The sequence below is a fragment of the Vanellus vanellus genome (genome assembly GCF_965231255.1).
Source record: "Vanellus vanellus genome assembly, chromosome: 10".
In the NCBI taxonomy this organism is placed as follows: domain Eukaryota; kingdom Metazoa; phylum Chordata; class Aves; order Charadriiformes; family Charadriidae; genus Vanellus; species Vanellus vanellus.
In genome coordinates this window covers 12,278,669-12,304,179 of record NC_138915.1, presented here as the reverse complement: position 1 = coordinate 12,304,179, position 25,511 = coordinate 12,278,669, and the positions used below count along the sequence as shown (strand labels likewise).

The 25,511-nt window shown below is 52.0% G+C and overlaps 1 protein-coding gene across 1 annotated transcript in view; it reads right to left on the bottom strand.

Moving 5' to 3' along the window:
- LOC309675932 (gamma-aminobutyric acid receptor subunit alpha-3-like) overlaps window positions 1–25,050 on the bottom strand; it is a gene marked incomplete at both ends in the record, with an annotated part of 60,227 nt that extends 35,177 nt beyond the window's left edge. The window contains 2 exons of the mRNA XM_082488360.1: window positions 20,394–20,515; window positions 24,962–25,050. Coding sequence (XP_082344486.1) covers window positions 20,394–20,515; window positions 24,962–25,050 — 211 coding nt within the window. The remainder of the gene's footprint in view (window positions 1–20,393; window positions 20,516–24,961) is intronic.
- Between the last annotated feature and the right edge of the window lie 461 nt (window positions 25,051–25,511).

The window sequence follows — 25,511 nt, the reverse complement described above, 5'->3', positions numbered from 1 at the left end:
CGGATGTGCGGAACGCAGTCACGTTTCCCAGGCGGGGGTTCCCAGAGGCTATGCCGCAAGCTAGCAGAAATGATGTGCCTGGAGCCGAGCGTTGGAGGCTCCCAAACGATGTGCACGATTAGAACAGCAGCAAAGCCACTGCGGCTTCGTGCAGGGGATTCCTGGCTGCTGCGCTGACGTCAGGGAGGCTGCACAGCCTTATCTCGGAGATAAGCCGGATGAGCCAAGGGATGGGGATATCCTCGAGGCTGTGCTCCTCCGGCTGTGCCGCAGCTCTGCCCCAGGGCTGTGCTGGGACCTAAGGAAGCTCAGAGGTGACAAGCCCGTCTGTACTGGTCTTTCTGTGCGCGATTGCACGGCTGAGACCGGAAAGGAGGACAGTGCTGTTGAGGCTTTTCTGCAGCCTGGAGTACAAACCCTCAATCCGCTCCAGGCCACCTCCTGCAGGTAGATGTTTCTGCGCTGGGCTCCCTGTGAACTTCTCTGGACTCCGGCCAGCCCAAAATCCCATCTCCAACCATGGTCACAACCTAAAAAGCGCAGTAACAAGCTGACAATGCCCCTTAACGCCCTCCTAGACTGCAACCACGTTTAGCCTCAGCTCAAGAGTCTCTCAGCTCAATGAGGACCCTTTATTCAGTGATCCTCTTCCAGGGACCTGTCCAGTGTCCCCTCAAATACGCAAAATCCTTTGGGAAGGACTTCCACCAGCCTGCAGCGAGGGCAGTGTCACTGTGAAGAGAGAGGGGATGCTGCGTAGCTCTTTCCCACATCACGTAACCCAAAGTGCGCGCGCGGGACAGGACGGTGCTTTACAGCTAAACCAGCAGCCCTGGGAAGGGAAACACAACAAGGTCCTTTGTACTACCAACTTCCATCTCATGCCTTCTCCCAAATCGTTGCCGCACTAATTACTAAGCAACAGAAGGTGATTTTTGCAGCTGCACACAGAAGCTTTTTGGGTGTTTCATTCTTCATTTTCTCAGCTTCTCACTGGGGGCATTTCATTTTTCTCCCAATTTTAGCCTCTGGAACAAAAGAGGCTTCCATGACGTTTGGCACAAGCCCCGTGAGCCTGCCGGAGCTGAGCCACACCACAAGCCAGGGCAGCGCTTGCCTTCGGAGGCGGCACACCGCAGCCCCCAGCCACAAACCCCACCCTCGGGTCCCTCCTGTCACCCTGACAGCTTCGGTCGTCCCCCCCCAAGGCTGCTGCCTTTGCCAGTTCCTATGGGCTTTTAACCTGTGGTGCTGCCTTGTTTTGGGAAGTAGGAGCCGAGTTGTGTCTCCTTTCAGTAAGAAGAGGGGCACTGAAGAAGACCGGGCACGTCTCTGGGTGGCGCGGCACAGAGTACCCCTCCGTGACTCTGCCCTTGGCGCTGCCATGCCAATACTGGGAGAGCACAGGGAGGCACAAGCAGAGGGGCGGCTGCCCAAGAGGAGAGGGTAACCCTGCCTCTCCCCACAACCTCCCTTGCAAGAGCTGCAGAAATGGAGACACGACACCTTCTACATCACCAGCCACACACAAGAAACCCCTGATGTAGCCTTCAGTGCGGCTCTCCTGCTGCGGGACCAGCAAGACTCTCCCACGTACACCAGAGATGCTTTTCTTGCATTTTTTGCTAAGCAGCACAGAAGGAAACATTTCAGTGACCGTCACTGCAGTGCTGTTAACGCCTCCTGGGCTCGTCCAGCCCAGCCAGGGGATAACGCTGACTCCAAGGACATTGACGGAGCTCCTGCCACCCAAAGGCCACAAAGCAGCATGAGCTATTGATGATGTCAGGACCACAAACGTCCCTACTGCACCTGGGATGCATTCACCCCAGGTACCCCGGGAGCAGAGGCTGTGCATGGGTCAGGAGAGGAAGGCTGGGGAACAGAGACAGCAAAAAACCCAAAAAGGTACTGGCGTTTCCTCCAGCTTCTGCAGAAGGGGGAGCAGAGCTGGGGCGCAGAGAGATCTGGGCAGCTCTCAGCACCACCCCTTCTCTCACTTCAATTGGTTTTGACTCAGGGATCTTAGACAAAACATGGAGAGGTCACAGTCAACCTCTTCAAACTCCCAGTCCCAAAGTCAAAATACATATTTTCAGATGTTGCTTGGCTGTTTCAGTCCCTCAGCATCCTTGAATACAAAATTACTTCTTCGGAAGCAAAAGCCAAGTCTCATATCGCAGACATTCACCCAGGTTTGACAAGTTCAGCCTGGGCATCTTTCCCGAAAGTGAACGGCGGTGTGCACAGAAGAAGAATAACCCAGAACACACATAGGGTGTCTCGGTCCGGTCAGCAGCCTTCCATACACAGGAATAAATTATAACCGCCTCCATATATAGAATTGGTAAAAAGGCTTTTGGTAGCACACCACACAGCCTACAGAAGTCAATTGTGACAGGCAGCGATCATGGCCAAGAGTGTCACCAGGAGGGCTGGCAGCTGGCCCAAACCTTCGCAGGCCAGACAGAGAGAACAGCAGCATCAGGTTTAATTCCCCGAACTACCCAGAACACCAACACATCTCCAGGAAAACTCACTTGGGCAGAAGCATCAAGATACAACAGAGACCCCGTTAGCCCCAATTTGTCTATGGGGGGAGGGTAATCCCATAGGTATGTCAGCCCACCCGGACCTGACAACCTCTGATAGCATCTGCCTCTCTCTGGTAAATGTAGAGATGAGGATGACCAGGGTCCCATGGATGAAGGCTGGCCCTAGCCTAACGCTCCCACCTGGGACAACACAGTTAAAGATGATGGGCTAGTCATTCACTGAAGAGTGGGGTCAGCCAAGGACTGAGCACTGGGAAATTTGTACTCCGCAGAATAAACCACACAGCAAGGAAAGAAACAACATAAATGTCTGAAACAAATGTCTTATCTCAGTAAAAGCCTGCAGGGGATTGCCAACGAGACCTTTGGACCAGATCCGTATCTAGCTCTGCCTATGTGCCACGAACTATTTGTCTAATGCAGTTTTGCTCGGCTATTCGCTTGCTTACAGAAGCCGTCGCCATGTCTCAATTGTAAAGCTGAAATAACTCAGTCTGTGTAACAGATCTGACCCCCTCAGTTACATCCCCCGTGACTTCTGCAGAGTTATGATCAGAAAGGCATCACGTTTATAGAGGAAACGAGGCTTTCTGCTGCTCTCCATGAAAGCATCAGGCCTGTCCCTCCCACCCCAGGGTGCCGAGGCATCTTTTCACAGGGGTTGGCTTATCAGTCACCGCTGCTGCTCGAACGCCCTGGGACTGCCTGCGTTTACTGTACAGCCAGTTCCCAAGAAGCTGCTCTGTGAGCCACGGTGATGAATCACTACCTTCTCTGTGGTGCGATGGCACATCAGTGTCTACAATTGCACGTCCTCCAGCCAGACTAGAGAGAAGTCATCAAATCTGTAAACACAGATACGCATGCGGTATCACTTCCAGCTGTACTCTCTCTCTCCTTTCTCCCCCCGACTTGGATATTTCAGCATAGGGGGACCAAGAAGTTCAAAAGAATTTCGGGGGGTCTCTCAAGAGACAGCCAACAACAAAACCGCTCACACATGATGACAGAGATCAGCATGGTCTACAATTACATGTGCTTAATTTTTCAGCCCAGATGAAGTGAGATGATGCTTGTCAAATCCCTCAAAGAGACAGCCTGCTGCCCCGGCTCTCTCTCTCTTAGCAGGGCCAGGGGAGAGCTGATGCAATGAAGAGATTTATTCCCTGCCTCACACAGCATGCCGCATATGCGGCTTTCTAACACGGCTGCATCCAGTGTCCTCTGCAGGAACAAGATGCCGGACCACGAAGTGACCCAGTTACCACCTGAGCGCGGCTTGTCTGGGATTTATGGCACACCGTAACGCCTAGATGGATATCTAATTCCCAGGTGATCCCTGGGGCACAAGCTCCTTAGGCTACGTCGGGAAGATCAGCTCAGTTCTTGGAAGAGAAATCCCCCAGCAGTCTCCAAATGCGCTGTACGTGGGCTTGTGGCTCAGGCCTAAGCTCTCTCCATGCCGACATAACATATTGGCTACGGGGTTCGGATCAAGGCGTTAACTACTGCTGAAAGCAGAGGAGTCGGGCGCACCTTGTTCCTCCTTGCTTCCCAGTGAGCAGGGAGGCAGTGCCCCAGCACCGCGCCGAAAGGCACACAGGGCATCCGCTTGTCTCTTTTGGGTGAGAAACCGCACTCCCTCCCTCGCGCTTCCCCGTGAATAACAGCACAGGGTAGCCCAGTTTTCTGCTCTGAACTCCCTGCACTGCCCCTTTGTCTCAACACGTAACGGATAAGGGGGCTCCAGGCACACCTGCCACCGTGGGTAAGTCCGCGTGTTGCTGTAGAAGGCGCTATGGGGATTTCACACCCTCCCGTGCTGGAGAAAGGCGCTCTCTCACGTTTCCCAGGAGCGGGGGATGCAGGTTAGAGCTCTATCCAGCAGAGCAGCCTAGGAGAGATGCTGCTCTACCAGTAGCAGAGCCAACAAACCCTGCTTTCCTGAAGATCAGCTTTTCCTGCCTCTTTTTCTGATGCCCAACACCAGTTGATCCCACCCAGTAACCTCTCTCTACTTCGGGTCGTTTTTCACTCAGCTGCATAATTCCACAAATCTTGCGGGGACTTAAAATCTCTGAGATACCTACCTTTCTGTCAGGTTTTGTTCAGGTGAGCCAACAGGCTCAAAAGCTTTTCGAAGACAAAAGGCAGAAAGAAAGGTGTGATAAGCCTCACCCCATTAGGAGCTCAGGCAAAGAACTACCGCAGGACTCAACAGAACTATGCATTTGGTCATGTAGTTTAATTTAACTTTCCCTCACTGCCCCGTGGAGGCATGCACACGCGTGCACTCTTATTACTGCATTAAGTGACATAAAATACACATCCAGAGGTTAGAATCAGGACTTGGTGCAAGTTACCGGTAAACATAAAGCCCAGGCTGAATAGGAGAGAGAGTCAGGAACAGCAACCGCTAGAGGATGTGCAGTCATGGAGGCTTTACACACACCCCTCATTCTCACACGTACAGACTACAAACAGAGACTACAAATTAGTTGAGCTATTTTTGCTACAGACAGAAAAAACGGAATGAACAAAGCTACTGTAGTTACTATTTTAAGGACTTAGGACACCCTCAGATGCTATGAAGACAGAGGAGGAATATGTATGTATGAGCATACTTGTAGAGGTTCTACAGTGCTTTGAGACCCTGTGGTAATGGAAGAGAGATGCTACATCAACATGTTTGTTATATACTATAAATACAATGAGAAAATGTGTGAATATAAATTAGCATGCATAATTTAAGACGTTCCGTACTGAAGGCTGTCCTTGATGGCTAAGCCAGCGGCGCCCGGGGAAGGGAATCCCCGATGGTCTCAGTGGACAGGGGAAGAGCGTTCAGGCAACGCCATGTTGCCGGCCGGTACATGCAGCTGTGGCCCTAAGGAAACCAAAGGCAGGAGAATTCGGCTGGCCACAGTCCGGCAGGCCGCCTGCACGGCTCTACGCACTGCAGGGAGCAATGAGATGAGGGCAAAACCGCCGGACTGGTACTTCAGTATCGGGCAAACCTTTCCATGTTACCTGCGAAACACCCGTGTTTCGTTTTGGGCCTGCCTTCCTGACCTCATCTTCAGTCAGTTTCCCTCTTTATGGGTCAACGCCAATGTTCCAGTTGACCCCATCAAGGGATCCTGGTGAACAGCACCCTCGGGGAAAGACTGCAGCAGGTCCGGCGCACCTCCGAACCTTCTCCATCAGGGAGCGTGCAGACCGGCCCCGGCAGGTTATCGCTTACTCCCTTTCCTAAAAACACTGAACCTCTTGTTAAGTCACTCTCAGCAAGTCTTTCTTTAACAGAAATCATCACCTCCCAACAGGCCCCTCACACGCTTGAAGAGGAGCTGCAAAAACTTCAGATCGGTGTCAGTAAAATCCTTGGCATTTTAAAGCAATTACCGAGTTCTGTAATTCATCAGAGCTCAAGGCAGATCCCCAGGAAAAAAGATAAGCACAAGGGTGCGATACAAAACTGTATTTCTAACCTGATAATCATTGATACGTAGAAGACAACCGGAAAGATTGGAAAGCCGGAAAGCAAGCAGGGAAATAGCAAGAAAAACCAAATGAAGGAGATGCTGTTTTGCATTAATTTTATGTCATTGCAGAGGGAGAAAGAATAAACAAGACGTCTCAATCAAGCGTGCGGGGTTCGCAGGCTGAGCTCCAACCCCACCACTGGTGCTAATCTGCACTATGGCACGGAGCGTGCCACGCAGCTCTGCTGTGCCTCGGTTTCCCCATCTGCCTTCTCACCCCAGCGCTGCCTCCCGGTGTCTCTGGCTCTATCTTGTTCCAGGTTGCCAGACCTCATGATGGACTGTAGTGTGCAAAAAAAAAAGAAAAACAAAAAGAAAAAGAAAGCGGCTCCGGGGGTTTGGTGTATAGCTGAGAGGAAGAGTCCATTTAATTCTCAAGCCTGTCCCCCGAGGCCAACGCCAGGTACTGAGACAGAGATACAAGAAAACCCTAGCAGGGAGCAACACGGCAATTTGCACTCTGGTTCCCTTATCTCCTCCATTAGCTCCTGGCTGGCATTTCCTTCAGCGGGAGAACTTAATCAGCTCCTGCGACGGTGTGCCTCCGGTGACACTTCTGGCATCCTTCACCACCACCCCCGGGGCAACGCAGACAAACGCTTTCCCTTCCCCACGCAGCCCGACCCCGGCTTTGCCCCGCGACCGCTGAGCTGTGCGCGGGGTCTGCCCCGAGCTGGCCCTGCCCCGTCCCGCGCGGGGCACCGGGCTGCGCGCTTGCTGCTCATTTAGTTTGCGGCAACGCCAACACATCATACACGTGAATTTATTTAATTCACATTGCCTTGCATTTATTTAATTCACATTGCCTTGCACGGCTCAGTGTAGCATCTCCTCTGACGCCGGAGCCCTGCCGTGCGCCGCGGCGAGCTCTCCTCGCCGCCCGGGCTCACCTGGCTCCCCCCATCACCTCTGCGCACGCCGCTGCCGACCCACCGAGAAATGCATCGGACAGCCCGGACTGCGACTCCCCCTCTGCCACGCGAAAATAACTCCTCCTGTGTTTGCTGTCCCAAACCTGCAAGGACGGACAGAGAGCGTCCGAAGTGCAAGATGAATCCCCGGACGCGCGCCGTGCCCCTCCATCGCAGCCCCTCTGCCCCGGCTTCCCCTCGCCTCCCACCAGAGTCCCTGCGGGCAAACGCGGCTGGCAAAAACCCCGGGAGCTGCGGGGTGATCCACACACAGCGAGACAGGTTTATTTGTGCACTCGGGCTGTGGTTTTATCCCCAAAGTGAGCAAAAACCCTTTAGAGAAAATTCCATTATGGCTCTAAATCATCCCCTCCCCGGCGCGGTTCAGACACCAGCATTGTCTGTCCCGCGGAGAGGAAGGCGTTTTATCACAGTTACTCACAAAAATTCGGCAACAAATACCGAATTTTCAGTTCTGCCCACTACACAAATTACAATAAGCTGCATAATACTCTGATACTCCCATCAGAGACAAGCAGAGGGCAGATGCCTCCAGATGTAATTTTTAATTTCCTTTGCCGGGATAATGTTTTCTTGTTTTAGCGACGTGCGTTCAAAGCGTTCCGGTTCCCATGGCAACTCTCTGCTTCCACTGGAGATGCCATTTTTCATGCCATCCCTTCAGAATTAGACATCTCCTAGCAGAAGTTTTGAAGAAATGTCTCTCTTAAATATATATTTATTAGAGACAGTGCCTGCGAGTGTGCTTTATTGACACGTTTCTCAGGCGACTCACAGCCTACAGAGGAGAAAGCTGTCTCCAGAAATATGCTGGCTGCCAATCTGCCTTTTCGCAGCTCCTGTTTTCAACCAGAACTCTCCCCTCTTTTTCTGCCACGTACATATTAGCCAGCACCCGCTCGCTTTTTAAATTTTTTCATTTTATTCCTTTCTGTTCCCACCGCTCTCCCCTATGCCTAGTCTCAGCCCAGCTCCCCGGTATTGCAAGCGCAGCAGGGGAACCAATTCAGCACCCGCTGAAAATATCTGCACCCGCTGAAGCTGTCTGCGCTGCCGGGGGACCCCCTCTTCTCCTGCAGGCAGAGAGCCGTCACGGGCCTCATCGTACAATTGCACGCAGAGAAAAATCCAAAGTACCGCAAAACAGAGAGCACCACAAGAGCCTGCCCGGCCCGGAGGGCAGCATCAGGAGCATCTGCAGCGTCTCTGCCCCCGGCTGCTCTCCCTGTGCCACCTGGCCATAGCCCGCTGGGCACCACACGTCCTCCGGGCTGGGGGGGGGACATCAGAGCCCCGATCCCGCTCCCCAGCGCAGGATCCCGCGCGTGGGGCTCCCGCACTGGCTGGGGGAAGGAACTGTGCCCCACGTCTCGATTATCTGGTGCCACCTGGGCACCTCTCTTTGCAGCGGTTCTCAGCGCTGCGGTACCTCTCTCGGTTCCGTGGGTGCGGAGCTGGGGGATGCTGAGACGGACTCCCCCCCCTTCCCAACACGCTGCCTCCCCTGCCGCACCAAGGCACGCCGCCCGCCTCCGCTCCCGCGCGGTCCTTGCCTCACCATCACACCTGAAGCACCTACGTCTGGCTCAGAACCCCCCTGCAGAGAATGCGAGATGCAGCATCCCACCCACAGCAGCTTCCAATGATTTTTGGCGAGACCCCTGGGGGAGAGTTTCTATCTCAGGCTGCGTGGGCAGCCCCCGGCCCCGCTGCCCTCCAGGGCAAGGGAGGTCCCCGCACCCCGCAGGGATTTCCAGGCTCAGCGGGGCCCCGGGTACCGCAGCGCCCACAACCCTCACGTGCACCACGCTCAGCATCTCCCACCCGGGCTCCCGACAGCGCATCGGAAAGAGGCGGCGACGGCCCTGGCGGGGGTCCCGGCGGGAAACCGCGCCAGAGCTCTCTAATAGAGCTGTAACCTTACAGCTTCGGATTGCCTTCCTTCAGGAGACAAACCCAAGCAGGTAAATTGGTAGGAGCTGAGCGGATCCGGAGGCTGACGGAGCTAATCCCAGGCATGTTTAAATGCAAAGGCCCAGGGAGCCTCGCTCAAACCCCACATGATCGCTGAAGCTTACTTCTGTGCTTAATTCTCGGGTGCAGCCTGCTCGGAGGGGTGTGAAAACCGAGGAAAAGGCTGAGCACTGGGAGCAAAAGCCACACAGCGGCTTCAAGGTCAGGACATCGGCCCTCAGCAAAACCCTGCGCCAGCCAGACACCAGCCAAACAGCAGCTCCTGTTCACCCCATTGCGGAAACCATATGGATAAACATCGCTGTTGTACCTCAGAGAAGTTTAGAAACATTTTCTTAGCCCAGCCGCCAGCAGGGAGACACGGGCTCAGGGGACACTTCTTGCTGACTCCAAACTTCACATTAATTGTACCGTCCCACCAGCCATTAATCAAACGTCTTCCGCTGGCATTTTTATTGAAAATCAATTTAATAAAGTAGGTGGGAGTCCACATGCTTCCATAACATCAGATAAATATTCATGGGGGCTTGTGCCGCTTTAGCTAAATGAGTTTTTCAAATTTAACTGGTGCAATTTCCTCGTTCCTTAATATACAGCTTGGCTTGCCCTTGCTCGGGAACAGAGACGAGGCGGGACTCGGCCCTGCGCCGGCTCGCTCTCAGGCACGCCAAGGAACAATCCTTCGCCACCAAGCCAACGCCTTTTGGCAAGGACGTTGTCATCCGTAATGGGTAACAGTGGTCCGCTGGGGTCAGCGCCGCCCGGTGCGAGTCCCCAGGGCTGAACTCCGGAGGGCCGTCTGGAGTTGAAAACACATTTCCAGCCACTGAGAGCACGGCCACCATTTCTACCTCCACGGGTGGGCCATTTGATTTCCTCTTTTCCTTCCCTGTTTAAGCAGCTATTGTGCTCCAACAGCAAAAGCTAATGAAAGCCATCGGAAAACGCATTCCCCTAATGCTCTTTGAAGGGGCTTAAAAGGCGTCCAGCTCCCAAAATATACGCCGCACCAGGGAAAGAACCGAAACGCACCCACGCAAAGCTTCAAAATTTGTGGGGTGCGTGAGTCCTGGCAGAAGGGATGAGCACCAAGCCCACCCCGAGACACCCCCCATCCGCAGTCTGCCCTGGGGAGGGCAGGTTAACCCCTCGCTTGCCGAGGAGGCGGCGGAGCAGCCCTGCCCCCGGCTCCCTGCTACACTCCTCCTTCTCAAAGGCAGTTAGTAGAGTCCAGACAGAAGAAAGAAAAAAATCTGACACATTGATCAAATTTAGTAGAAAGGCAGGATTCAGACAGTCCTTATCAGCGAGAGATTTTACAGCGCCTAACAGCTTCTTTGTTAACTGGAGCAGCGAGGAGCTGCAGCTTCCAAAAAGCGGCAATGCCGGGCGATTCAACCGCTGCCAGGACTCTTGTCACGTTATCCCAGTGATACCCCTCTCTTGAAAGGCAGTGCTTTAGAAATCAAGCGCATCATCATTTTGCCTTTGTTATTAACGCAAACTGACTTGTTTTCATCGTTACAGCCTCGACCTAATTCCCCGCGCACACACTCCCTACAGCAGCTCAGATCTCTGGACGAGGATTTGCTCTCCCTGTGCTTTAATGACATGAAGGTTGTGACTAGCCCTGCAGACAGGCACAGATAGCCCGAGCCCAGGAACAGGGTGCAAGCAGCCCCCTACCAGCCGAGGGTTGCGTTTCCCATGCCCCAGCTCCAGGGTGGAGGGGGTACGAAGACGAACGGCGCCCATGAAGTGTCGCCATAATAATTTTCCCCTCATCCCCAGCAGCTACCGATGCAGCAGGGGAGGGCAATGCCCACTTCGTGATACCACGGGATAGTCTAGTCGCTCAGTGCCTCCCAAAACACGGCTTCAGCTGCGGGGACAGTTCTCCCGCAAGCCTCTGAGCCCACTGATTTCTCCGATTTCCCCCCTATTATGACAGCGGCGCTACTTTTGAGAGATGACCCTTGCTGGAGACAAACTGCCTGTCAGCAAACAGCATTAAATACAGGGTATCATATTCGACAGATAATGGCATGCTTTTAGTTTTTTCTCTCTTGGATGCAGGTCACACAACTAATGTCATCTCCAAAGCCTGAAATCCTAGATGTGAAAAGGTAAAGCTTAATTGCCTTGAACAGCAACTCTTGTATTGACTCCAACATAAGGCCCATAAATATTAATACAGCTATATTTAGCCCCTTTCAATTATACATACAAAATTAAACATCTTTCTGGGAACAAATCAGCCCGGATGGGGTTTGATTTTTTTTTTCTTTTCCCTTTTTAACACATTCTGCATCAAAATAATAATAATTCTAATAGAGCAAAGGTTTTTTTTTAAAAAAAAAAAAAACAAACAAAAACAAAACCAAAAAAACCCCGAACAACAGTGGATGGAGGCAGAGGCTTAAAGACACTGTCACCTGGCTCAGCCAACTTGCTCCACAGGTATTGAGAGGCACTTGCATACTCCTAACCTCCCCCCCCGCCCGACCGGGTTCCCCCCCTTATTTGCTCAATTCAGTCCCTTTTCTGGCTGGCAGCAAACTGGGACCTGCACAGAGAGGGGCACACAGGGGAACCAGCCCAGTCTGGGACCTCCGGGTCCCAACGCCGTGGCTGGGAGGGGGATGCTGGAGGAGGGACTCCTGCCCGGCTGGAGAGGAAAGGTCCCATCTGCAGCAGGGCCATGCCCACACAAGGCCTTCTGCAGTTAAAGACCTTCTCTTTTGTATAAAAATCACATCCACTTTCCTGATTTGCACATTAATTATACGTTGCTTTCCTTGCCAAAGTGGACTTAATGGTATTAATGTTACATGACAAAGAGAAGCTATGAGAAAGCTTCTCTCATAATGATGGCTAGATTGATCAGCAAAGAAGAAAGAAGATTTCATGCTTTTGTTCTTTAACCCTTCCTCGTGCAAGCAGACAGGGGCCTTTTCTAGGAAAAGGCTTTTTCAAGTTCCCAGGCGAGACCAGGTGCATCTCTCCAAAGGGAAGAGCTCTAATCTTGCAAGCACATAAACCTGTAATTAAATTCCCACATGCGCACAGACCCTTCACAGAAAACGCAACTCGTGGAAAAAAAGAGTTTGCGCCTTCGTTTTTTGCAGGACAGTGGCCTTAACTGGCTAAAGTGACACTCACAGCTCTCCAGAAGACACGTCTTCAGGTGAGTACATAGGAATACAGGACTGCAAAAATCTGATCTGGCCTGTATGGATACGACCAGCTTCCTCGACAAGAATTCAGACGGGAGCAGTAAGCTCTGTGCAGACCCTCTGCCACCTTCCCATTTAAAAATGCTGTGTTTGGGGGTTTTTTTATGGTCATCAGATCCTTTCCTTGACAAAGTTTCTTGTGTCGGAACCGATCCTTCCAAAAAAGAGGTTTCTGAAAGGACTTTTGCAAGGTTGAAATAGTGTCTTGAATTTTCAGACACAATTTATTTCGCTCCAGTCATGAATCATTCCATCCACTGATTCAGTCTGAACTTGGTCATCAATAGGATTTTCCAGCAGAATCATATGCTTTTTCCATGGCTGTTGTTCCCACGTTGATTTGAATTATGTTCTTCCAGAAGGTAAAGTGAACAGGGTGTCCTTTTCTCACAATGAAAATTGCAGATTAAAAACCCTCTTTAGGCTATACTCTATGCTTACAATTGCCAGTACTCCACAATGGTCTCTTTTTTTTAATAAACATAAGCCGTATGTCCTTCAGAGGCAGATTTTTAAAGTAAGCTACAGGCTAGTACACACAGACAAAGAAATCATTACGGGAGATTCCTGCCCCATCAGCCTCAGTGAGAGTTTTGCCATTTGCTGCAACAGGGTGAGAACTTCACTCTGACTTTTACCAGTATTTGGTTACGGGACCCTGCACAGTTTAGCCTCATAGTCTTGCAGCAACTCACCCCCAAAGCCCTATGCATCTTCCAAAGCCTCACGAACACTTTTTTTTTTTCATATGAATATTTTTATTTAATCAAACAATAACCTCTAAATAGCTGAAACGGCATTAAGAAGCTAACAGGTCTGAACCAGCAGCATTAACCCCCCACGGCAGGGGACCCAGGTAGATGTGATTTGATTACTTCTTCCAGATGGAATCAGGCTGAAATTCACCACCCGCACGATCAATGACTTTGCCTCATCAGACGTAATCAGCGCCTCTGTATAGGTACACGAACTGCTGCAAACATTTTATCCTCTAGCTCAACGAATAAAATAACTGCTGTTTCCTCAATATTTGACCAGTTGTCTCACCACCAGCTTCCTAGAATAAACCAATTAAAGTTGTTTTTAAACTCTGTAATACCTAATAAAAATAATAATAAAAAAATCTCATTCCACAATCCATATCAAAGACACATTATAAATCCTTTACAGGGGACCAAACGAATGGAAATTCTAATAAACGAATAGCTGCCATAGTCCAACAGATCAATAAAGACATCCTTGCAAGCAGTTTATAGCCATCTATAACATCATCAACCGATGTTCTTAAAGCCATCTAACACATGTTCAACACGCTCAAACATCAGCTCCCGCCTTCCAAAGTCATTATAAAGAAACAGCGTCATCCCATCTCCGACACGTACCCACCAGCTTCCCCTCGGGCAGGATCTGACGTTCACGCTGGTTCACCGCAGGTGTCTGATGTAGCACCGAGGCTCTGCTCAACCCCAATTGCTGGGGTAAAAATTTCTCAGCCTTTGGGAAAAATCTTACTTCTTGCCTACGTGCGAGGGTACGCAGAGGGGTGAAGCAGCTTGGGGCAGAGTCCTCACTGAAACCACACCCAGCAAATGAAGGCACCACCTAAAAAAAGGCATCCGAAGCCTGAGGAACACCGTCCCCTCAGCGACCCTGGCAGCCCGGGGGCTTGGTTGCAGCCCCCCCCGGAGAGCCCAGCAGCCCACAGCCCAAGGACAGCCTTCTCCCTCCCTGGTGATCGAATTCGGCCACACGACTGCCCCATGGAGAGGGGGGCTGGGCTGGGCTGGGCCCCACCGTGGCAGTCGGCTCCCTGCCACGGCACGGCAGGGGCACGGGCAGCTGCGAGCTGCCCCCAAAGGCCGTGGTGATGCCCCGGTGCCGCCTCACACCGAAAGCTATGAATCTCTTTTCACAATGGGTTTCTGACCCCTCCAGAGCGTTTGTGATATCCCTGGAGCTTTGGTACAGGCTCGTTGCCCTAAGCAAATTCATAACTTATTTAAGAGAAGACTTTCACCCTTAGGCATAGCTGTCAAGCCTGTATTGCTCACTTGCCTTCTGATGTGTGCGTGCCTTTTCACACAGAGCTCCCTCTCCCCGTACGCCGCGGGTTTAAACAGCGGCACAACTGGGATTTCTGCATGAGAGAGGAGAGCATCAGGGCTGCGCAAATCCATGGCAAAGCTGCCTTTGGAGAGCTGCACCCGAGGGGAAGACAACATTTTTTTTTTTAATTTGTTCATAGATCTTAACTTCAGAAGTTCGACGAGACAGAGCAGGGTCCCCGATGCCCAGAAAGGTAAATAGAAGAAAACGCTGTTCAGGCAACGCCTTGGCTTCAAATTAAAACTCATCAAGGAATCTCAGACCAAACCAAAAATCTGAAATAAGACATAGATTTTTTTTTTTCTAAGAAAGGATCAAGTTCCTCCCTGGAGTAATCAATACAAGGCATGAAGTCAGATCAGAGAGAAGAGATGAGAAGTTGGGAGAGGTGGAACGTTAAGACAGAAACACAGATTAAACGCAGCCCTGAAACTCTGGAAATCATAACAAACCACAAAGGACCACTGGGTTTGTCATCTAATGTTTCTCTTGCACAAATAGTAGATCCAGATAATGTTTATGACAAACTGCAGGCAGCTTCATCACGCACAGGTGATGTGCTGTGATGGACACACTGCAGCGGGACTCGGCCACCACAGCTCAGGTGTCCCCAAAGCAACAGGCAGCACCCGACGCTTCTGCCAAGGGACGGAGCACAGACCTGCCTCCACCCCTCTGCCCGCCACCGAAAGCTGAGCTGCTGCTCGCTGCGACGTGCACCCGAAGAGCTTGTGGGGGTCCCTCCCCCAGGGCTTTGCAACCTACCTGCGGAAGGGAAGGACAATTTCAACATTTCATCCAGATTTTAGGAAATGAAAGTTCTCTAAACTTCAATCTGGACAATTTAACGCTTCCTACTACTATTATTGGTTACTCTCACTGCAAACAGATTTGTTCTCGGATCTCGCCAGGCAGATAAGCTCTCACTCTTTCAGCTTGAAAAGCACTGTACTTTCCAGAGAAGGCAGTTGTATAATTTAATTATTCTGACTATTTCAGCCCCTCTGCCTTAATGCTCACATAATAACAGACCTGCAGGAGGTCAGGACAAAATGACAGATGCACTGAGGTGTAACATACTAAGCATCTCACGGGAATGAGATGCTAATGAACTTAAAGGGAGCTGCTCTGAACCTAAGTCCAAAACCTCTTGGCCATCAGCACTGGAATGAGTGAAACACAGGTGGCAAGACAGGGATACAGGCGTTTCTCGCTTGCTCAGAAGCCATCCTGCCAAACTACACCGTCATTAAAAAAGCAGGAAGAAACACTGCACCGCAGAAAGAAGAGACAAAAAAAAAAAAAAATCCAACCAAGGTGCGCTTCACTTACAAAAGAATAAAGGGAATACATCAGCAGGATAAATATTAACAGGTGGCTACAGATCAAAACCATTAGCAGGGCAGAGCTGACATAGTAAGGCCAGATAAAAGGCACCGTAGGCCCGTGTCGGGCATCCCTGATTTGAGTCCTACCACGAGCGGCAGAGCCTGACTGCACCAAAACCTGCTCGAGCCCAAGGGCGCCTGTGCTGAGCCCAACGCGGGCAGGGAGACGCTGACACCAAGCCACAAAGAGCAACCCAGTGGAGATGAGGAAGAGGAGGCAGCCACGAGCCTGGGTTGCTTTCACTCTCCAGATATACCCAGTTGTGAAGGTACAAACTGGGGTTTCCCCTCTGCCTGGATGAGACCCACTTGCTGCCAACCCTGAGGGCAAGGAAAGGGTGCCATGCCCTGTCCCCAAGGAGAAGAAACCAAAGGAACCAAGTGCCTGTCTCGGCCTAGGGAGTTGCATTGCTTTAATCCAGTTGCCTGTATTTGCTGGTCCCAGTAAACCCCAGGCTCTGAAAACTTCAGTAGGCTCCTAACCCTCGACTGTCCAGAAGCGCATCGTGCGGACACAGAGGAGCGGGATGCTCGCCAGCCACGGCTCCCTCCGCGGGGCAAGTCAGATATTTAGGGGCTCCAGGGACATGTGGTAGAAGCTTCGAGGAAATACCATGAACTACCTTGTACGTGATGCTGCATCCAAGAGGGATAACATCGATAGATCCTGGCCTAGCTGCTTAACGCGGTACAAATTGCTTTTTAATTGCAATTGGAGATACTGACTTACCTTAGAAAGTTTACAGCCCATCTTTTAGAAAACCGAACAGTCTATTCTCACCTTCTCTTCCTTGGGGCAAAATCTTTTCCTCCTTGGCATCCCCTGGAAAAGTCCAACCGTTTTCTAGAGTGCAGGCTTCCCCCGACCACCCGACACAGAGACTCCCAGCTCTGCAGGGAGCCCCAGCAGAGAGAATTTGAAAGCTATAAATAGATGGTCCTCACTGCAGCCCCCGCGGGGCTGGGCAGAGGATCTGCGTGATTGCACAGCTCCAGACCAGGGGCGGAGGCCAACACTGTCCACAGAAACTCTCTCAGTGGGAGATTTTCTTATCCTACAAGGCTAGCCGGGACAACAGATGTCTCCATCCCCTCGGGGTCCATTTCTGTTCCTCTTCTGACTTAATAACCAATCTGCCCTGTGTTTTCCCAGGGGAAACACAGGTTATCTGCTGACAGTTCCTTCCCTCTCCTCCCCCACTCTGAGCCCTATATTGTGATCTATTTATGCAGCTACCCCTTCCCCAAGTCCAGACTGTATTCCAGTGGTCGTGGGGCCAAACAAAAGACTCAGCTCTGTCCCTAAGAGCAAGCCAGCCCCAGCTCTCCTGGCAGAGACCGGGAGCAACCTCCTACCAGCCACAGAAGACTTCTCTGTGACACCAGTGGTCGTGCCCCCGGTGCTATGGGGTGTTCCTGCAGAAGGAGGGGTCTGACGGCCGCCTTCCCCCCACACCTTTCATAGAATCATAGAATTGTCTAGGTTGGAAAAGACCCTTAGGATCATCAAGTCCAACCATCTACCCTACTCTACAAAGTTCTCCCCTACACCATATCCCCCAACACCACATCTGAACGTCTCTTAAACGCATCCAGGGATGGTGACTCAACCACCTCCCTGGGCAGTCTATTCTAATGCCCGACCACTCTTTCTGTGAAAAATTCTTTCCTAATGTTCAGTCTAAACCTACCCTGTTGGAGCTTGAAGCCATTCCCTCTTGTTTTGTCATTAATTACCTATGAGAAGAGACCAGCACCAACCTCTGTACAGTGTCCTTTCAAATAGTTGTAGGGAGTGATGAGGTCTCCTCTCAGCCTCCTCTTCCTCAAACTAAACAGTCCCAGCTCCTTCAGCCGCTCTTCACATGATTTGTTTCCTCTTCTAAGCTAGCCTGGAGTACGCTCACAAACCTCTACTTGCCATCAAGACTGCAAGGACCCCTCGCTGGAGATGATGTCCTCAGCCACCTCCTGGGGGCAGGAGCAGCAGCAAGGCACAGCGCCACCTCTCCTGGAGCCTGGCTCTGCCTCGCCGGGCACTCCTGAGCAGCCTCAGCACTGAATTGCCTCAGTTTGTGTCTGCAGCAGCCTGGTAGGAAGAGGAGCTCTGGCATCGGAGCTATTAGAGTGGGCGGCAGCAGATGGTGAAAACAGAGGGGATAAGAAAATAAATACAAAGAGGCTATCTTCGAGGGGAGAAGTCGCCACATCAACACTCTGTTGCTTACACAGTGTCTTTTCCCAAAGCCTAAACAAACGTTGCTCGGTTCCCGGCACACAAGGAAACGGCTCTGCGGAACACGGGGGAGAGGCACGGGGGCACACGCGGCCCCGCACACCCCCCAGAGGTGCTGCAGCCCTGCGCTCCGCTCAGCCCTTCGCATCCCAACCCAGCGTTTTCAGGGGGATGTGTCTCATACAGAGCAGGGAAACCAAGGCCGAGAAGGGGGCCTGCGTGTCCTGCTTGCCGGTTACCCGCAATTTAGGCCAGTCCATCTTTCCATTAGCCTGTGCCTGGGCACAATACCACCACGTCTGCCCTTCCCACAGACACTAAAGCAAGACCGCACGGTGCTAATGGATGCTCTCACCCGACATCTTCAGAAAAGCAAGTGGAAGATATTCCTGAGGGAAACGGGGAGAGCCAGTGCTGGGTCTACAGGGACTGCCCAGTGCTGCCTCGCAGGAAAACCAACGTACCTTGTAAGTCACCAAATCACCCGGCAGCACAGCTGCTAATTTGAAGCAAAGCAATCCCTTTCGCAGATCTCACATAACCTGGGACAGCAGGAGCCCGTCTCTCCCGACTATCACCCCAGGCAGTTTGATTAACCCCTAAGTCTGCAGCAGGACCATTGCTGCTTCTCCGGCCACCAGCAGCAGTGGGAAAGGTCTTTCCCTCTAATGGTCTTCCTGATAGCAGCCCTGGCAGACCTCCAAGGAATAAAAGCCCAGACTCGGGGAAAACAGGTCCAGCCCAAAGCGGCTCACCAGGCTGCCTCACACACACACACACTGAGCACAACTCACTGCCAGCCAAGAGCCCCCAAAACCTGTAGTAGCCCTTGTCAAAGCCTCCCATCTGGGTTCGTGAGAGTGCTCCATAAGGGAGAAATCAGAGGTGAACGCAGTCTTCAAACATGCACTGTCTGGTTCAGGCAAAGGCAATTTATTATGTTAAGCACGTTATTAAAGGATCTAAAGCAACAGAGCAGAGATGTTCCAAGAAAGGTTTTAACTTCCCCAGCAATGGGCTCCTGGGAGTCCTCTTGTTAATACTTTGCACGGGGTTGTCTGCAACCAAGCCTACGGTGAACATAAATGCCCCCTCAGTCCCCTTTCAGAACTCGTTTCAGTTAAATCAATACAGCCATCGGGGAGACTTGAGGAAGCAAAGCTATTAGTGGGACCGCAGTTAATTCTGGGGGAAAGAAACAAGCAACAAAAGCAATAAAGCTGATGGATGGCTTATGCAGACACAGTAACCCTTTCCTGTCTGGGCGCTGCAGCACAGCAGCTCAGCAGGGGCGAGGATGCTCACTGGAGAAACCCTTCTGCCCCAGATTTTGCATGGTCTCTGCTCGGGATTGAAGTACTCCTGGACAGGTGGAGGGCAGAAGGCCACGGCACAGAGGTGGAAGAGACAACAAGGCTGCTCTGAGGAATGGACAGTGCAATTCCAGGCTAGTATTATATCACTGGAGCCCCCATCATCATGCAAGAGCTCAGGAAAACTCATTCCCAACCTCCCTTGGCAGCAGGACCTTCAGGGAATGGGGAAGCACACGGTGACTCCAGCTTTGGGTGGCAATCGTGGTCCAGCAGCTGAGCAGGAGAGCTCAGAGCAATGCAGGGGCATCACCACAGCGGCCCCAGTGGCGCACAGTCACCAGTACCTGAGATGGGTCATCTTCTCTGCCACAGCAATGCCCCTTAGCAACAACACACCAAGAAACCACGCAGGCTCACATCTCCCTCATCTCAACAAGATCTTCCCCACACATCTCCCTGTTGCTTCTCCCTCCTTATATCCCGCTAAACATATACCATAAGCATCGGGAGGGAAGGTGACTCCTGTGGCTTTGCTTTCTAAAGTGCCTTAAACATCTGTAGGTTGGAGAGAAACTCAGCAGCAGTAGCTACGGTGGCAGCAGTGTTAAAAACAGCTCAGGAGCCAGCAGAGCCCGGCTCGCTGCCCAGGGCCCAGACCGGCACACAGAGAAGAGCTTGCCAGGTGACCAGTACGTAGGAAATAACTGAGAAGGTGTCGAGATAGATGCTCTGTAGCAAAGCCCACTGACTAAAAAGCAACACCAGCATGAGCTGAAGGTCCTGCAAACTGGCAGTATCATCATTTCTGAAACAGTAATGCCTATAAAAGTAGCAGAAATAAGTTTAATCATATTTGCTCCATCTACAGGCCTATCGATGTAATGTCATAGAAGACTGCAGGAGTCAGAGACTTGCACTTCTCATCTCACAAAATATCAAACAAGATAGGACAGACTCAAAATGGGGAAACCAGCAACAGACTGACTCTGGCACTGAACCAGCCTCTCCTCCCAACAGCTCCAGACTTATTAAAAAGTCATCTGTGCAGCCTCTCATTTCTAAAGCTACACAGCTGTGGAAAACATCATCTCTCCACCCAACTGACCTCCAAGTCCAGGTCTCAGGCGGTTGTCATATCCATCCAACAGCCTGTCCAGGATGCGGGTAAAAATGGTGATGTTATCTTTGCTGTCATCGACGACGTCTGAAACATGCTTCTGAGAAAGCCTGGCACGCAGGGGGAAAAAAAAAAAAGAGGAAAAAACATCATCAGAAGGGAAACCTACTCTTTACATACTCTCAGCAGTTACTGGAAACGAAGACATATTGGCTCACGTGCCACAGTGAGCCCTGAACTGCAGGATGGGGCAAGGCCTGCTGAGATGGTGGTGTGCTTGCCGGACTCCCCACAGGGCACCTCGAGTCGCTCCCCTCGGGCCTCTGCCACCGCAGCCCGCACGGTGGAAGCTGAGGCATCCCCCCTGCCCCCTCCCCTTTTCCTGCTCAGGGCCAGTGGCACTGTTTAGGAGCCCTGTTTTGTCATGGACCCTTCCCCTGCCCCAGCACCCCTCACTTGCCCCTAACAAAGGGAATTTAACGAACAGAGGCTGTGGCAACCTCAGGTACTCAAGTGCCAGTATCTCCTTATAGGCAGCACGGAAGAAGCGACGCCAGTTATTTACCATATCGAGCCATTTCCAAGGTCTCTGCTCCTGGGAAGAGGGAAGGGAGGCAGAAAAGTAGGAATTCAGTAAAGCAGGCTTGAAGCCCGAGTCCATCATTAAAGCCCTTCATGAACCATTTCTGCGGTTTGTTGAACTTCCCCTGTTTATAAAACCAAATGAGTTTTCACATTCCTATCTCTGCTTAACGCAAGAAGCCTGGAAGCCCCCAAATAAGATGATTTCCTCGGGTCATTTTCTGCCCCAGGTGGAATAAAATAAGTAGTAAATTTCTCAAACAAAGCTCATCTCACCAAACACAATCTTCAATGCAGTTTTGCAAGCCCAAGGGGCTCAAATGATACATTTGCATTTTGCGTCTCCCTTTCAATCAACAGAAAAGGAGCCTGTGAATCCTCCTGAAACCGGCTAGCTCGAAAAGAGACTTCAGACAACAGAGTACCGGTGCAGTGGCTCCAAGCGCAGCTTTCCCCAGCACAAACAGCTGTTAGGACCAAAACAAATGGAAAGGCAGAAGATTAAGTAGCAGAAAACCAAAAGAAAACTCTATAGAGATGCAGAGATTGCAAGGATGATGGAAGAGGAAATAAAAGAGACAGCAACGAGGCCAAAAAACGACCAAGAGGCAGAGCCAGGCAGCAGGGCGGCTGAGGAAGCCCCGCCAGGCAGGGGGAGAAAAGGCTGCTGGAGCAGAGGGGACTTCAGCGGTGGCACCAGGGACGGGGGCAGCGCTGACGGGCAAATCAGCCCCAGGCCACTAACTGGGGAGATAAGTGACCAGGGAGCACTGCGCAGATGAAGACCATGAACGCAGCAACCTAGAGAGACACTGGTGGTGCAAGACGTGGGGGCAATTACCAGGGAGGGCACCGATGACCCCCTGAAGCAGGGTCCCACTCCCCACAGCTGGGGGAACAGAAGCTCCTAAATTGTTGCTTTCCAAGACTTCTGCCCGTTTTCTTCTCCCCAGCCGCATTTTCTCTTGCTCCAGTTGATGCGTGCAGCCACTGGTTTAAGCATGCATCAGGAAGTAATTGGGGAAAAAAAAAAAAAAAAGGCAAAAAACAAAACCAGAAAGAGGAATATAATTTAAAGAGTTCAAAACTTAATCCTGCTGCATCCCATCTGGTTAGACTAGTTACCCCTGGCACTACTGGTCCATTTGTAAATACTCTGTGTAGGGTCAATAGGGTGACAAGTAGCAGAGCTGGCTTGGAGTTTTCTGTCAAAATGTTATCCCAACAGAAAACGCAGCTTCTGCAAGATAAAAGAAAAGCAAAAAGCATTTTCTATCACAAGAGAAAAAATTGAGAGCAGGGGATGGGTATTTTGAAAGTCAGGCTGAATCAATACTATTCAGCGTGCTGCAGCTAATTGAAATATTCCATTTTGGGTAATTTTGACATTAATTTACATTGGCATCAATGACCAAACACTCTGGGAAATTGCATTTCAAGTGTTTGAGGTTTGCTGCTCCGGGGATGGGATCCCACCTCTCACAAGGCCACTTGGCCTCTGGTTTTTAGCAAACCAATACCTGCCAGCAAGGGAACGGTGGTCAAGCCCAGAAGCTCAGCGTAGAAGAACCCAACCAGGGTAATAAAGTGCTTAAACCGCAGTTCCCGTAGGCTATGGGGGGGCGAGGCATGGTCGGGAAAACACCCATCCCAGCCCTAACGCAACCTGGCAGGTCCGAAACATCGAAACACCGCTGACGTTACGAACTGCATCACAGCCTTCAAGACTTCACGTTCAAATCAAAACATTGGTTTTGGCTTTTCATCTGGACTTGAAACATTTGAAATAGCTGAACTTCCTGCAGGTAAGTGGAATTTTGAGGAATTTAACAAATGCCTATTGTAATTAGCGAGGTCTCAATTGTACCGGCTTTCAATAGATGTCATGGTTAAAAGCAATCTGTACCAGTGTCTGCTGACGGGTATATAACCATCTATAACTTATGAATAGCTGGCATGCTCATGAAAGCTCATTCATTAATGTTTTATAAGCTATCTTTAAAAATTACCCGTAATATAAAGAGTGAGAAGACGGATTTTTGTGAAGGAACTCCTGGTGGAGGCTCAGCGGTGATGGGGAAAATGAGTTTACAAATTTCAAAGCCGTTTTACTTAGCCTGACATTTGAGGCTCCGACTTCAATGTGAGCAGCATGGGATTCACTCAGGAGGCGCCGGGGGAGGAGCGGCGCAGGCAGGGTGAGGGAAAGGTGCAGGCAGGGGAGAGCTGGCAGCACCTCTGCCTGGCACCTGATTTGGGCTAATGCCCCGGTCCAGCCGAGGTCTGGGCTGGCTCACCTGACCTTGACATAAAGCTAAAGCTACCCTTTAGCCAGGCATAAAAACAAGCCTCATTTATCTCTCTCAAAGCCCCGGTGAAGAACGCTAAGGAACTGCAAGGAGGTATGGGGATCGTGGTTCTAAAATAATTAAAAGCCTTTAGGCAGAGAAGACAGAGGTTTACAGCAAATTTAATTAGGATAGGCTTGAGGAAAAGTCATTACCTCGCCATCCCTCCCCGTGCACATGCCCTCTGGAGAGCTGGCTGCCACATCAGCACGCTAACCTCCGAACAAGGGTCCCCTCGTACGCCATTTAGGAAACAAATCCTCCCTCGGCCCAGAGCGATACCGGTGGGGCAGGCGGTGAGGGGGCAGCGGCAGCAGCGAACGCGCGCTGGGCAGCAAAAGGGCAGCGGCAGAGGGGAAGGCAGAGGCAGGGCTGCAGGCACAGGGGCTGCTGACACCCCCTCGCAAGGGGATGGGGACCCAGCGGGCTGGCGGGGACGGCGAGAGGACAGCGCCCAGGGCTGCCTGTGCCAGGGCGGGCAGGGGCACATCAACACGAGGGTCAGCATTTACACCCCGAGGCGTGCTGGGGATGCATTTGCATCTCGCGCAAAGCGAGATCCAAGCAGGCGAGGCGGCGCGGGCAGGACAGGGCAGGACAGGGCAGGAGCGCGCCGGTGGGCAGAGGGCTGCAGGCAGATGGGGGGGGGGGGGGGGGGGGGGCAAAGCAGGAGGGGCAGCACTGATGGGTTTTTTCATGCATGAAAATCCTCGATCGCTGCTGGACTCGTAACTCAGCTGACAGCATTTCAGTGTCCGTACCTGGCACTCTAAAGGCTTTCCTAAATTTTTTAGAGAAGTCATGTATTATTTGCACGTCTCTCCCTCTGCGCAGAGCTCCTCCCTCCCCGCGGATGGCAGGCTGTGCCGGGGGGGGTCTCTGCCACCCTTCCTCCAAGGGCTCCCCGAGCTCACCCAGCCTCAGCGGAGGCTCCGGCGGGGTGCAGAGGAGGGCTGCAGAGCCTGTCACGGACTAACAGGCTTTCGTCTTCTCCCGACAGCTCCCAGGGGCTTGGGAAGGCGAGCTGGGGGCCGCGCTCTCTGTGCTGGGACAGCCGCAGCCGGCGCGCCCAGGGACACCGACGCAGGCGGAGGGAGGGCGAGCAGCGTGCCCAGCCAGGGCCGGCCGGAGCCCCCCGCGCTGCCGCGGGTCAGGGTGCGCTGTTCGTGGGTCATTATACCACAAACAGCCAAACAGCTGAAGCAGTTTCATTTTCTTTTCTTTAAAAGAGAGCATTAAAGAAAATAAAAGGGGGGGGGGGGCAGGGAAAGAAGGGGTCCCTCTTCCAGGTTAAAACTCATCCGAGCCAAGTCCTTGCCCAGAGTGAATTGTGCAGAGGCCAAATCTGAAAATTGGTTTTGTTGCAAAAAAACGCTGACAACTGTCCTTAGTGAGAGCACCTCAAATAATGCTAATGTAATCAGTCAGCTCAGCCACGAGGGACGGAACAGTCCCTGGGTGAAAGGCATGGGGACGGGGACAGGGACAAGGGGAGGGTCAAACACAGCAGAGACACTTTTTAGTGCTTTGCCCTGGACTACCTCACACAGGTACTGGCCCCGGGATATTTAAGCCCAGCAAGAGGACCGCAGCCTTGGCCAACAGCCTCAGCACCCACCACCTTACCCAGCATCAGCAGAGAGCGCCAAAACCAGGACTAGGACTCCAAGGCTAAGGAGAGGGAGCGACCCTGTTCCCGGGAGCCTCAGCGCCATGGCGTCAGCACGTGGCGACCGGCAAGCAAGCCTCCAACACCTGCCAGGGTGGGCACAGAGGGGAAGGAGAGAACAGAAGAGAGATTTTATTTACTAGGAGGACAGAAATCCGCTTAGTTCAGTTTTTCCCAGCAGTTCATCCATATTAGCCAGCAGGCAGTATTTCTGGGGTCCTGTATTTGAAGTCCCAGAGACACCCCCCAGGGACCAAAGGCAGCAGCGTCCCCTGCAGCGCTGCTGGCCCTGGAGAAGTCGCGGCATGGGGTCAGAGCCAAGCACGTACATACACATACAAACCCTCACCCCATGTTCGCAGCACCTCCAGCAGCTCCCCAGGTACGTCAGCACCTTTCAGCAAGGGCATAACTCCACCTCCAAAATGACCGCGCTGGTTCTTCTTCCACCCATCGCTTCCTCCTCCTCCTCCTCACCCCGTACTCTCCGTCACCGCCCTCCCCGCG